Here is a 12,147-nt window from a genome sequence, read left to right as displayed (position 1 = left end):
TAGCATGACAAGCACTCAGGGATGAGGCAAGTTGTAGTCCAAAGGGAACTAGGCTGAGGAATCCTGCATTGGACCAGTCCCCACCCTCCTCTCAGATCAATCTGCATGATTGGCAATCAAGGGCACAAATTGCCATGCTTGCTAATGGAGCAAAGGGACAAGGGTGAACAAGTATATCCAAAGGCAGCGGTGGAACCTAGCCCAGTGAGGCAAATGGAGCACTGCTCCATCAACCTTGGTTAAGGGTAAAGGGACCCCTGACCATTAGATCCAGTCGTGACCGACTCTGGGGTTGCGGCGCTCATCTCGCTCTATGGGCCGAGGGAGCCGGCGTTTGTCCGCAGACAGCTTTCGGGTCATGTGGCCAGCATGACTAAGCCACTTCTGGCAAACCAGAGCAGCACACGGAAACGCCGTTTACCTTCCCACCGGAGTGGTTCCTATTTATCTACTTGCACTTTGACGTGCTTTCAAACTGCTAGGTTGGCAGGAGCTGGGACCGAGCAACGGGAGCTCACCCCGTCACAGGGATTCGAACCGCCGACCTTCTGATCAGCAAGTCCTAGGCTCTGTGGTTTAACCCACAGCACCACCTGTGTTCCTTGGTTAGGGTTGCCATATTTCAAACAGTGGAAATCCAGACAGAAAAGTGGTTGAGCTTTCCCCCCGCAAAATTGCATTAAAATGCCGTTTTTGAGCTATTTTTATGGGAAGCGGCAAAAACGGAACTGCTGGCATGGGCTGCCATACGCCAAGATTTTCCAAGACATTTTCCTGATTTCTGCCCAGACACTGCTGCTGACTGCAGTATTCTGGATTTGTCCAGGAAAATCCATACATATGGTAACCCTAACCTTGGTCTTCCTCCAAGCGCCTCCATCCTGGCCTTCCTACTGACAGCCAGTCCAGTAGGTGGCCCTGCCTATCAACTTCCTCCTCTTCAGTATTGCCCTTGTAGAACTCAGCAGAGAGAAGGATTTGAGCCAAAGCAGACTTAGTTGGCCCTGCCTGTCATTGGATCTGGTGCCCCCTACTGTTGGGCTCCCTGCCTTCCACCCTACCAGTACCCTATGGGCACCAGCCACCACTGTAACAAAGGCAAACAACCACCAACGCTCACCCACAGTTCATATTTATGTCCACATTTCCAAATCCATTCCCTCCACCTTCTGGCGAGCATTCTGCTAATGAAGCTTGCGTTTCTTCTCTTTTTAGATGCACTTGAATTTGGAAAAGGGAGAAGAATGGGGTCGCTCATGTACATATAGCAGGGATGGGGAATGTGGGGCCCTCCAGACAATGTTGGATTGCAACTTCCATGTTCCCCTAACCGTTGTCCAGGCTGGCTGGTACAGATGAGCACTGATGCCCAACACCACGCAGGAGCAAAACTTGGGTGTTGGTTGCCTCCTAATTCTGCAGTTCTGCATACCTGGAGAGATCAATATTTTGCCATTTTACCCAGGGCTCCTGTATACATTGCATGTCAGCTGCTGGGACCAGCGCCCCCCACTCCCCAGCCTGCCTTGCTGGGAGCAACACAGAACTGTTTAAATACAAACTGCATTTCGCTACAAGGGCAGATAATGCCAACCAGAATGCACCACTTCCATTTACATGGATGCACATGGTTACAGCTGGTGCTTTTCTTCAAGAAAGGTGCCAGTTCTCACCACAAAGATGTTACAGTAAGCACCACACTTTTAACCTGTGTTTTTCTTCTAGGGGGAAAAAAGTCTGCCGGTACTACATACCTAATGACAGGGGTGGGCTTTGGTCTTTCAAATTTCAACTGCGCCCAGTGCCAGATTTATGTATAAGCTAAACAAGCTATAGCTTAGGGCCCCACTCTCTTGTGGGGCCCCAAAAAATTTAAAGGAAAAAAATCCTGGATGTACATTTCCAAAATATAAGGTAACAAACAAATAAAATAAAACCTACATACAGCAACAGTGTTTTGTCATGTGTTGTGTAGGCTCCTATGATATAAGTAAAGGGCCCTACCGGCCATATAAAGGGCCCCATTACCTTCAGTAGCTTAGGGCCTCATCAAACCAAAATCCGGCCCTGGCTGCGCCCCCCCCCGACCAAAGCCAAAATTCAATGTCCACCCCATCACCTCTTGCCTTCCATTCTGCGCAATGCACTATGGTTCGGCGCCAGTGCGGGGGAACCTGTCACACTGCCCTGAATCCAAAATGTAAACCGTCCTTTTCATCATGGATTGGGCAACCCGTGGCCCTTCCAGATGTTTGCCAAATGACACTTCCTATCAGCCTCAACTCTTGGCCAGGCTGGCTGGGGTTGATCGGAGGGGTAGTTCAGCAATAGCTGGAGGGCCAAAGATCTCCGCTGCCCCCCCCACCCCGCTCCCCACTCTAACTGTTGTTAGACTCCTGGCTCCAAAAAAACCCTGGCCAACCATCAGAGACACCAGCAACTGGAATCCAGCAGCATCTAGGAAGCTTTATTTATTTACTACATTTCTATCTCACACTTTTTCTTCAATGAGCTCAAGGTGGTGGATATGGTTCTACCCCTTCTCAATTAATCCCCACAACAAGCCTGCAAGTTAGGTCAGGCGGAGAGATGATGATTAGCCCTAAGGTCACCCAGTGATTTGAACTCTAGTCTCCCAGGTCATATTCAGTCTGTCCAACCATTAAACCTCACTGGCTGATTTACACATTAGGTCTCATATAAAGCTACATATGGAGTTCAAGCCCATCAAAACAATACTGAGGCCTTTTATACAAGCATCCACTTTTGGCCCAGACAACACAAAACATAGCTCTTAAGAGCGGTGCTGGGAAAAGTCATAAGGGAGTAGGTGCTCCCCCATATTTCATGTTGCACAGAAGTTATTACAGAGATTTTTAGCAGCAACCACAGCAAATACTTGTAAATGCATGCTGCCATTTGGCAGTTCAGCTGGGATGGGGTCAAAAGCAAGCCTTTGAACCATTCACAGAACTTTTCCTTGTTCCTTTCCCTCTTACCAATTCCATTATATTATTAATTATTATTATTATTATTATTATTATTATTATTATATGTGGACTATAAAAATACTCCCCAAGCAGCTACAATAATGGCACCTTTGCTGTATCTGTGCGACACAGAACAACTAGCAAAGCAAAATGATGTATGAATGATCCAGTATAAATCCACCACCGATGCCCTGGCATTACATCAACGATGTGTTGCTGAATACAGGGAAGGGTTTACTCTCCATTCAAAAAATTGCGATCCTCTACCGGCAGCCTCAGGGCTCTACCACTTCGCTATAGGGTAAGGGCAGGGAACCTCTGGCCCTCCAGATGTTGCCGATCTACATCTCCCGCCCAGGACCAGGGCTCAAATTCACCACTAGGTAGGGAAAATCTTGGAAGCCCAAATAAATAATTCCCAGAGCCCTGTTGCCTTCTCCTGGTTTTACTCCGGAGTGTTTCTGTCCGAGAGAGAGAGAGAGAGAGAGAGAGGGAGGGAGAGAGAGAGAAGAGGATTTGGAGTAGTTGGCTTCAGTCAGTGTCTAGGAGGCTGAAGGAGAAACTGGTGTTTTCTCTCTCCAGGAGTTGGTGGTTAGGAAGCAAAATAGCTGAAGGCTTCGTGGTAGCAGCAGCAGCAGCAACCTCCTTGCCAGGTCATCAAGACGTCGTCCGCTCCCTTCCACCCTCCCTGCAGGGTGGGATGCTGCACTTGTTACTCACTACGAGGAATCTGGCAGATTCCGCAAGAGATCACTTGCGGGCGAGGCGGGTGCGGGAGAGGGAGGGAGGGAGGAGAGGAAGGGAAGCTGCTGCCGCCGCCCAGCCCAGGCAAGCAAGCCGCTAGGGCTGTTTCTCCGCCCGCCCGCCGCGTCCCTGCGCACATTCGCCTCCTCTGATCCGTTTCAGGGGCTGCTGGTGAAGCCGTCAAAACAACAACACAAAACAACTTTCCTGCATTGCAAAGGGGCTGTACTAGATGACCCTGTGGGTCCCTTCCAAATCTACATTTCTGTGATTCCTACAACAACGACGACGAATCTCCAAAAACAGGCAGATACGTTTGGTGGGGGAGAGCACCCTCCGGGCCAGCTCCCTTCCCTCCCCCCGGGGCCCAGATCCAACTCGTGCGCCTCGCAACGAAGTCCTGCCCGACACACGGAAGCTTTAAAAGATCCCTTCCCCGCCTCTTTCTTCCTCTGAAAGGCGACCAAGAAATTAAGCAGGTCCGTAATGGAGCTGGGGGTGGAGGAAGGGAGCCCCCTTGCCCCGTGGGTGGAGTTGTTGTTTTTCTGTAGAGCGGCGCGTGTTCAGATGAGCCCGAGGATCAACCGTGCCCTGCGCCAGTCCCAGCAACCGAGTGGCCGGGCTCGGGACACTCAGACACCCCACCCCGGTCGCAGCAATCCAAAGAAACCCCGAGCAGTGGCGCCCCCGCCGTGGGAAGGGCGCGCGTGGAGCCAGACAGGCGAATAGCAGCGCCCAATCGTCGGAAGGCGCTTCGTGGGTAAAAGTTCCCCTGAAAATTGGGGGGGGGGATTGCAAAATACAGAAGGAGGGGAGCCGGAGATCCTGACGCCGCACCGATCCCGATTACTCTGGACCTGGATTTCGTTGCGCATGCTGCAGTCCTTCTGCAAAAGCATCCCCGACCCGAGCTGCTCCTCTAGCCCAGAGCTGCCGGGTCCAGCGCTTCTCTCCCTCCCGCCAGCTCTGCCCGTTCCAACGTGTGCGTGATAGTGCTGGTGGGGAGAAGGGGGGAAACGCACAGGCTAGCCCCCAAGATCCCACCAGATGCTGCCAACCCCGATTCCCCAGCCGAGGGGGAGGCTAAGCTGGAGGGAAGGCAAGCTGCTCAGGCTTGCGCTCTGCCGCTCGCCGCTTGCGCCCTTCGCGTAGGATCGCAGCCGGCGCCGCGCAAGCCAAGTAGCGAGGAGAGAAGAATAGGCAGGAGGGGGTGCTCCTCGCTCGCCGGCCGGGTTTTAACCCTTCCTGGACCTCCCCTTTCGGAAAGAGCCACAGCAGCCCTCTTCCCAATTGTGCCCCCCAACCCCTGCTCGCTGCGCTCCTCTCGCCCCGCATCCATCCATCCACCTCTTCATCCGTCCTGGTTCCCCCAGTTTCTCCCCCCCCCCCGCCTTACCTTAATGGTCCCGTCCATCGAGCGCGCTTCCCAGTCCGGCGTCCCGGGAGTCCGCACATTGACCCGGTTGAGCTCCGCGCCCGCGCTACGCCGCCCGCTTCAGCCCCGACTCTGTTCCGCGCCCGGCCTGCCTCCTCCGCCTCTCCTCTCGCCGCAGAGCGAAAGAGCGACAGTTAACCGGATGAAACTTTTTTTCCCCAGCTCACTTTGGGAAGTGAAGTCACTCGAGGAGGAAACTTCGCTCCCCGCCGCGCCTGGGCCGGCCCTGCTGGATCCGAAGAGGAGGAGAACTTTTTTTTTTTTTAAAGCTAGCAGGATATTTGCTGGGGTTAGATAAGGAGCGAGATCCCGGAGCGCGCTTCAGGACTCGGGGCGCTCCCTCCGGCTCCTGCAGGATTTTGGCTGGCTGGTCAGGAGAGGCAAGGAGCCCCCACTCGGCTCTCCTCTCCCGGACATCTGGGGGGATATTTTTTTCCCCCAGCTATCCAGGCAGATCTATTTAAAGGTGCCCGACGCTGCGATCCTGGCTCTATTTATCCGGAAATTCAGTAGGATACAGATCCGTTGCAGGATCCCAGTGTGAGCCATCAATTCCCGTTTTCCTTCACATGCAATTTGTAAAATAAATAAATCATTCATAAGGCGTTTTCCCGTCGGAGGTTAATTACATCGGGGATGGGGGAAGGCTCTCCTTCGCCCCAGCCTACCAAATTTGATTTGATTTCTTACGGTTAAATGTGTCAATGTGCTCTTTTGGATAGATGACAAAACCACATGGTTGTCAATATTCAACAGGCGTTTCATGGAACGGTTTCTGGAGGGTTTTTCCTTTGTTTGGCTTTTCCCCTCCCCCGTTCCTAACAGGGAACTCAAAACTCCCGTTTATTGCCAGGAAAAGGGCAACTAAGGTAAGGCGCGAGGCAACCGTGGGTGGACACGTGTATACGTGTATGTGTGTATAGTGAGAGCTTGAACCTTTTCGCTGGCTTCGCGTAACCGAAAGCCACAAGATTTCTTTATTTTCAAAATAAAATAAAGCATTGTTTGCCGTCAAGTTTAATAAGCCAAGAGTGGCGTGTCTACTCAAAGACCACGGGATTCAATGGAGCTTACTCCTAGTTAACAGGGTGATCCTAAGCGTGCTTCCCTGTAAGCAAGTCCCACGGGCTTCAGTGCGATTTACTCCTTTGTAAATTTGTTTCGGATTTCAGCCCGACCGGAGGATTGCAGCTTTGCAACGCGACCCTAACCATGTCTACTCAATGGTAAATCCTATTAAATGAAATGGGGTTTACTCCCAAGTAAGAGGAGCTAGGACTGCAGCCCTTCTGGGGACCCCTGTTCTTTATTTTCTGCACCTTCTTCTCAGTAATACAGCATTTGTACTACGGAATGGTTCCTGGAGCCACAAACTGACCTTCTTGAGCAACCTGTTCGGGTGATATCCTGGTCAGCACTGCAGCCAATCGGCATTTTAACGTTTTTGCGTTGCAGGACAGCTGAGATGCAGCGGCATCCCAATGAGGCCTACTCGGAAGTAAAGGGTTCCTGAGTTCTCCAGCGTGTGGAGAGACGTTTGCTCATTTCAAGTGAGAGGGACTGTGCCAAATTTACTGCGTTTGGGGGTCTGGGACAGTTTTAGGACAGATTCACATGCGGGCCAAGCAATTGATGGAGTATATCTATATATGGAGACGCTTAATTTCGAATATGTTTTTCTATTACGAAACAAACTCCCCCCCCCCCCCTTAGGACTAGGTGCAAGGGACTTAGAAGACCTCCCTTGCCGGTTTTGATGGTGGGAATAGGTCTGAGACTCAGGGCGGACGGTGAGGGGACCAATGTCAAAAAAAAAGGATTGAAAAGAAGTCCGATCCTCTCTGCCTCTTTTCTCCAAGCCCAAACCTGTGAATAGGCAGGTTTACTCGGAAGTAAATCCCCAACGGAGCTCAGTCCCACGGAAGTCCCGCCTTTCCGGACTAGATGATCCTTAGGGTCCCTTCCAACTCTACAATTCTATGATTCTACTCAATGGGACCTACTTTCAAGTAAAAGTGCACAGGATCGCGCGACCGGCCAGCAGAACCCAGACAAACCCGGACGAAAGCCCGATTTGTTTCTGATTTCTTTCTGGGATATTCCCTGCAGGATCTGGGATTTGAGGGTCTGGCGGAGCGTTTCCATCTAACGAGCGGCGACGGTTGGAGATTCATATATATATATATATATATATATATATATATATATATATATATGAGAATGATCTGGACAAACTCCCCAAACACTCAAAGCCATGCACTGTTCAAACAAATCTCTCTCCCTCCCAAAGTAGCCCCAACATCCAACACTTCCACCGTTCTTGTGCAACAGAGAAGAATGAAAAGACGCGCGCGGGGGGTGGGGGGTGGGGGGGTTGTCTTCCAAGGAAATGGAGCAGAAATTGGAAAATGAGTTTTCCCCACACGCAGCCTCAGCCCCCCCCCGCAGTTCACTGACATCTCTCTCTCTACAGCCCCCCCCTCGACAAAAGATGGTTACCTCATGCAAGGTCCAGCCTTTCCTCCTCCCCCCTCTTCCGGTTTTGTTAGTCCAGCAAGTGTGTGTGTGTGTGTGTCTGTCTCAAGCAGAAGCCCAAGTCCCTTTTGCCCCTCCCGTCCAGAAGGGGAGGTTTGTTTAGGATGCCGCGCACGCGGAGGCGCGGCGCCCGGAGAGTTGGATGTTTGACTTCCTCGGCGGCGCAGAAGCCTCCCTGGCCCCTCCCTCTGTCTCCCCTTCTCCAGAAATCAGCCCCCATCCATTCCACCCCACTCACCCCACCCAGTCAGGGGCTCCCGCCTTGCCAGCCAGCCAGTCTCTGGTGGGGTGGGGGGCTAAGGCTGGGGACAAGACCACCGCCTCCCCCCGCCCCGCCGCCTTGTCTCCTTTTTACAATCCGAGTGCTGCTCTGCCGCGGTGTCCCCGGAGAGCAGCCCACATCTGGATGCTGCTAGCGGGGTCAGGTCCCCTCCGCCCGGGGCCACGGGGGCTGGCTGGCAGGCCGCGCAAAGGCACCAGGCTTAACCCTTGGCTGGCCGGCTGCTTGTCTCTTCTAACCAACAACTTCCCTCCCTCCGCTTCACCACGACATGGCAAACTCCAGTGGGGGAGAAGGGAGGAAAAGGGACCCCCCCCCATCCTCCTCTGACCCAGATGTCGCTTTCTTAATGTTTGCAACCCGAATCAATGCGTGCTTGCTCAGAAGAACCATTGGATCCGGGGGAGTTTACTTTCGAGTAGATGTGCACAGCAACGCAGTCTAATTCTAAGTGGCATCGGGAAGAACAACAAGAAGTTTTATGTATGTTGGAAGACGCACAGAGTGGCTGGGGGAACCCCGTCAAATGGGCGTGGTACAATTATTATTAATATTATTATTATTATTATTATTATTATTATTATTATTAAGCAGTGCCCATGTCGACTGAGAAGAGCAAGCCATCCCGGTCGCTGCCTGCTGTGTTTGTGCGCCTTGAGAAACGAATATACTGACCTTCAGGTGACCTGAGGTCGCTTGCCATTAAAACCTGGCCGTGAATGTCAAGATCTGAAATCGAGAAAGTTTCTGGAAATGATGCGAGGCGAAGAGAGGGCTAGAAAGCGCTCTGAAAGGGCTCGTCTTCCAGCGATCTGGGCTCCTCCGCCTTTTATACTGGAAGCCGAGATCTGAACCAATTTCCTTTCGGAGTTAAGTTCTAATAAAACGCGGGTGTGGACAAGGGTAGCGCCAGAAGGGATCAGGCCGCCTGTTATCGCCCCCCACCAGCCAACAAGAAAATAATTGGGGTGCCTTTGACAAGTAAAAGGAAGGCGAAAGTTGGAACGCACGAGATTCTCACTTCCTATCTATATCTATATCTATATCTATATCTATATCTATATCTATATCTATATCTATATCTATATCTATATCTATATCTATATACACACACATATGTATATACATCGCTGTATATAGTGATCAACCCAACGAAGAGACAGGATTGGCCGATAGCTCCCTCCAATCCCGGCTTTTCCTTGGGCTGATCACTTCCAGCAATTCCTTCTTTCTGCCCGCTTCCTTCGGCAAGTCTCCCTCACCTGCAGGAAGATCAGGAGCTAAGCGCAGCCTCAGAGTTAGGCTGCTGAAACCCCATTGACATCAATGGGATCTAAGCCGCCGAGCCGGCGCTGGATCGCCTCAGAGAAGACTCATCAAGATCCTGAGCTAGCTGACAGGCCACTGCGCACAGTCAGTCACAGCCAGGCTAGGCACGTCTACTCCGAAGTAAGTCCCGTGGACTTCAACGAAACTTACTTTCAGGCCACATCCTTCTCGCAGGCCCAAGAGGTCTGGCTGAAGACTGGCGAAAGATCCGAATTACCCTAACATTTCCCGCTTGTAAGCCGCGGGAACATTAAGCGACGCTTTGACAAGTAAACCGGAATAGTAGCGAGGGAGGTAAATGGACAAGGAACTCTTTCCAAGCCTTTCTTGATGCGTCCGATGAACCCGGGCGGGCGGCTGCCTTGCGTTCTTCATGCAACTGGAAAACAATTTTTGCAAACTCTCAATTCGACTTTTTGTTTCTGTTTTGTCTCTATTCAAGAGTCCGCCTTGAAAATTTACGACTTAATAGGGATGCCAAGGGAGATTTGGAAACAATTTTTTAAAATGTCAGGATAGCTTTCCTCTCTCTTTTTTAAGATATTACTTTTTGTGGGGGGATAGAGCAGCACATCACAATGAAATTTTAAAACAAGATGTTCAATAAACTTCGCAAATCGGTTAAAATGAGCGTAAAACCATCCTACTCATTTTGCTGACTTAGAAGTAAATGCCATCGATTTCGATGGGACTTACTTTCGAGTAAGCATGCCTAGGAATGCTGGGAGCCTCTTTCCTCAAGGGCTCTCCTTTTCAATCCGGCGCTGAGTCCCTCCGCGCCTCTCCGGATGGCTCTCAAACGCCAGACTGGGCGTGGCTCACTTTGCATAGGATCCGACTGTAGAGGAGCTCCAGAAAAGATGGGATCACTGGCGGGCAGTATTTAATACCGTCGTTCAATCAATCAATCAATCAATCAATCAAATCAGGATAGTGGAATGGACCACCCCTTACGCCATTTATTGTTTAAAGCAACCGTGGACTGCACAAGAACGCAATTATGCTACGGATTCGGTGAGAAATGTTTAGACCGCATCACTGAATCATATAATTGTAGAGTTGGAAGGCATCCCAAAGGGCATCTAGTCCAGCCCCCTTGCGATGCAGGAATTGTCTCTTCCATCCACAATGAACTCTGTGCTTAGGATCGAACCCTATGCCAGACACCTATGCAAGAAAGATACCCTCTTGGTACCTCACTGGTGTCTATGTCCATATCACACACACACGCTGGGAACATGGACACACACACCCTGCTGGAATCCTATGCCTTCTTACTTGGAACTCCGTAGAACATCGTGGCAAAAATGCGCAGGATCCGAATTCTTTGGAACTAAGTTCCATTGACTGCAGCAGAAATCTGCTCCCAAGTAACTATGCAAAATGATGGCCATTCTACAGAATTATCGTTTTTGCAGTGACATTTTGTGCATCTATACCGCTGCTCCACGTATAAGCTACTGATTACCCAGGCTGAAATTCTATTCTATGCATGTAAGGTAGAAATCCCCGTAGATTCAAATGAGACTTGCTTCGGGCTCCACTCTTCCGGGAAGTCTCCCTTTACCTATCCGATCTGGCTTAAAAAGAAGCCTAGCGAGTCCTCTTTCTCATGCATTATGATTATTATAGAGCATTGTGAACCGACCGGAGGCTTTACAGTTACAGAAGCGGGAGTGAGAAGTCCTCGCCCCCCAGGAGCTTACAATATGTAGCTGTCAACAGTGCGGAAATCAAAGGAGTTTGGAGAGAAGTTATATATTACATTCATTGCTTGCACAATCCAGTCCCCCTAAAACCATTATGGGGGGGTGGGGGGCAGTGAACGTCAGTTAGACATTTCAGCCGACCCCCGATGAGCGAAGGATCTGGATGCAAGGCTGCCAGAAGAACTGGAAGTTTTTCGACTTGGCTTGGATCTGCAAACAGACAGCAGCAGAGGGAGATCCTGGCTCATTCACAGATTGAGGGAAAGCCTCTCATTATCTTTCACATAGGCAGGATTCCACACCTTGCGCACACAAGCGCGCGCGCGCACACACACACAAACAAAGCAGTGACATAAGCTAAGGACCAGAAAGACTGGGGACTTGCTTTCGGCTGAAGTTGGCAAGGTTTGAATTGCAGTCTTCAGCACAACTAGACAGAATAATCCTTTGTTTGTTTGTTTGTTTGTTTGTTAACTCTTCCTTAACAGCTATGAAACAGGCAGATATTCAGCAGGGCAAGTCCACACCCACACACCCTGCTCAATATGGAAATACAGGTATGGCAATGATAATGAGCCCTTGGGCAAATTGATGTATGCCTTGGATAAGAGGCATAAGATTCCTTTGGGGGGGCAGGGGTGCCAACTTGAATAAAATATGGGGGGGGGGCAAGTGAGCCCCACTCCACATAATCAAACACAAGGTGTGACACACTAACACCACTTCAATGGCAATGCCCATCAACTTTGTGGGGAGTAGCCCCCTCAAGTATTTTATGGGGGAGGCTGGAGTTGCCCCTAGGAGTTGGCTCCCGTGGTGGTGGTGGTGGGAAGTAGCACCTCCATAGGTTTTTAGCATTAACAAGGACAAAAAAAATACCCCAGAGCAGCACACATATCTCAGCCAAGCAGTTGTCCTAACAAAGTAGGAATTTTGCACATGCTCAGAAGCACTGACATCATTAGTTTTCTTACTCCATGCTGGAGCTGTAGTTCAGGTTTTGTCATCTCAAACTCTTTCTTTCTTTCTTTCTTTCTTTCTTTCTTTCTTTCTTTCTTTCTTTCTTTCTGAATAGATAAGGGATTTCTCTTTGGGTACACGCCCCCCCAATCCAGGAATGGGGAG

General features: G+C 50.5%; 1 protein-coding gene across 4 annotated transcripts in view; it reads right to left on the bottom strand.

Moving 5' to 3' along the window:
- The window catches only part of FLI1 (Fli-1 proto-oncogene, ETS transcription factor), a 119,505-nt gene that overhangs the window by 87,813 nt on the left and 19,545 nt on the right, over positions 1-12,147 (bottom strand). The window contains exon 1 of one of the 4 annotated variants that reach the window (XM_082201468.1): positions 5,131-5,330. The exons of the other annotated variants lie outside the window; for them this stretch is intronic. Within the exon in view, the coding sequence (XP_082057594.1) occupies positions 5,131-5,148 (18 nt within the window). The 5' untranslated portion in view covers positions 5,149-5,330. Of the gene's footprint in view, positions 1-5,130; positions 5,331-12,147 lie in introns of those variants that run through there. 4 annotated transcript variants of the gene reach the window in all.

The sequence above is a fragment of the Podarcis vaucheri genome (assembly GCF_965113315.1).
Source record: "Podarcis vaucheri genome assembly, chromosome: 15".
Lineage (NCBI taxonomy): Eukaryota > Metazoa > Chordata > Lepidosauria > Squamata > Lacertidae > Podarcis > Podarcis vaucheri.
This window is presented reverse-complemented; position numbering and strand designations above follow the sequence as displayed.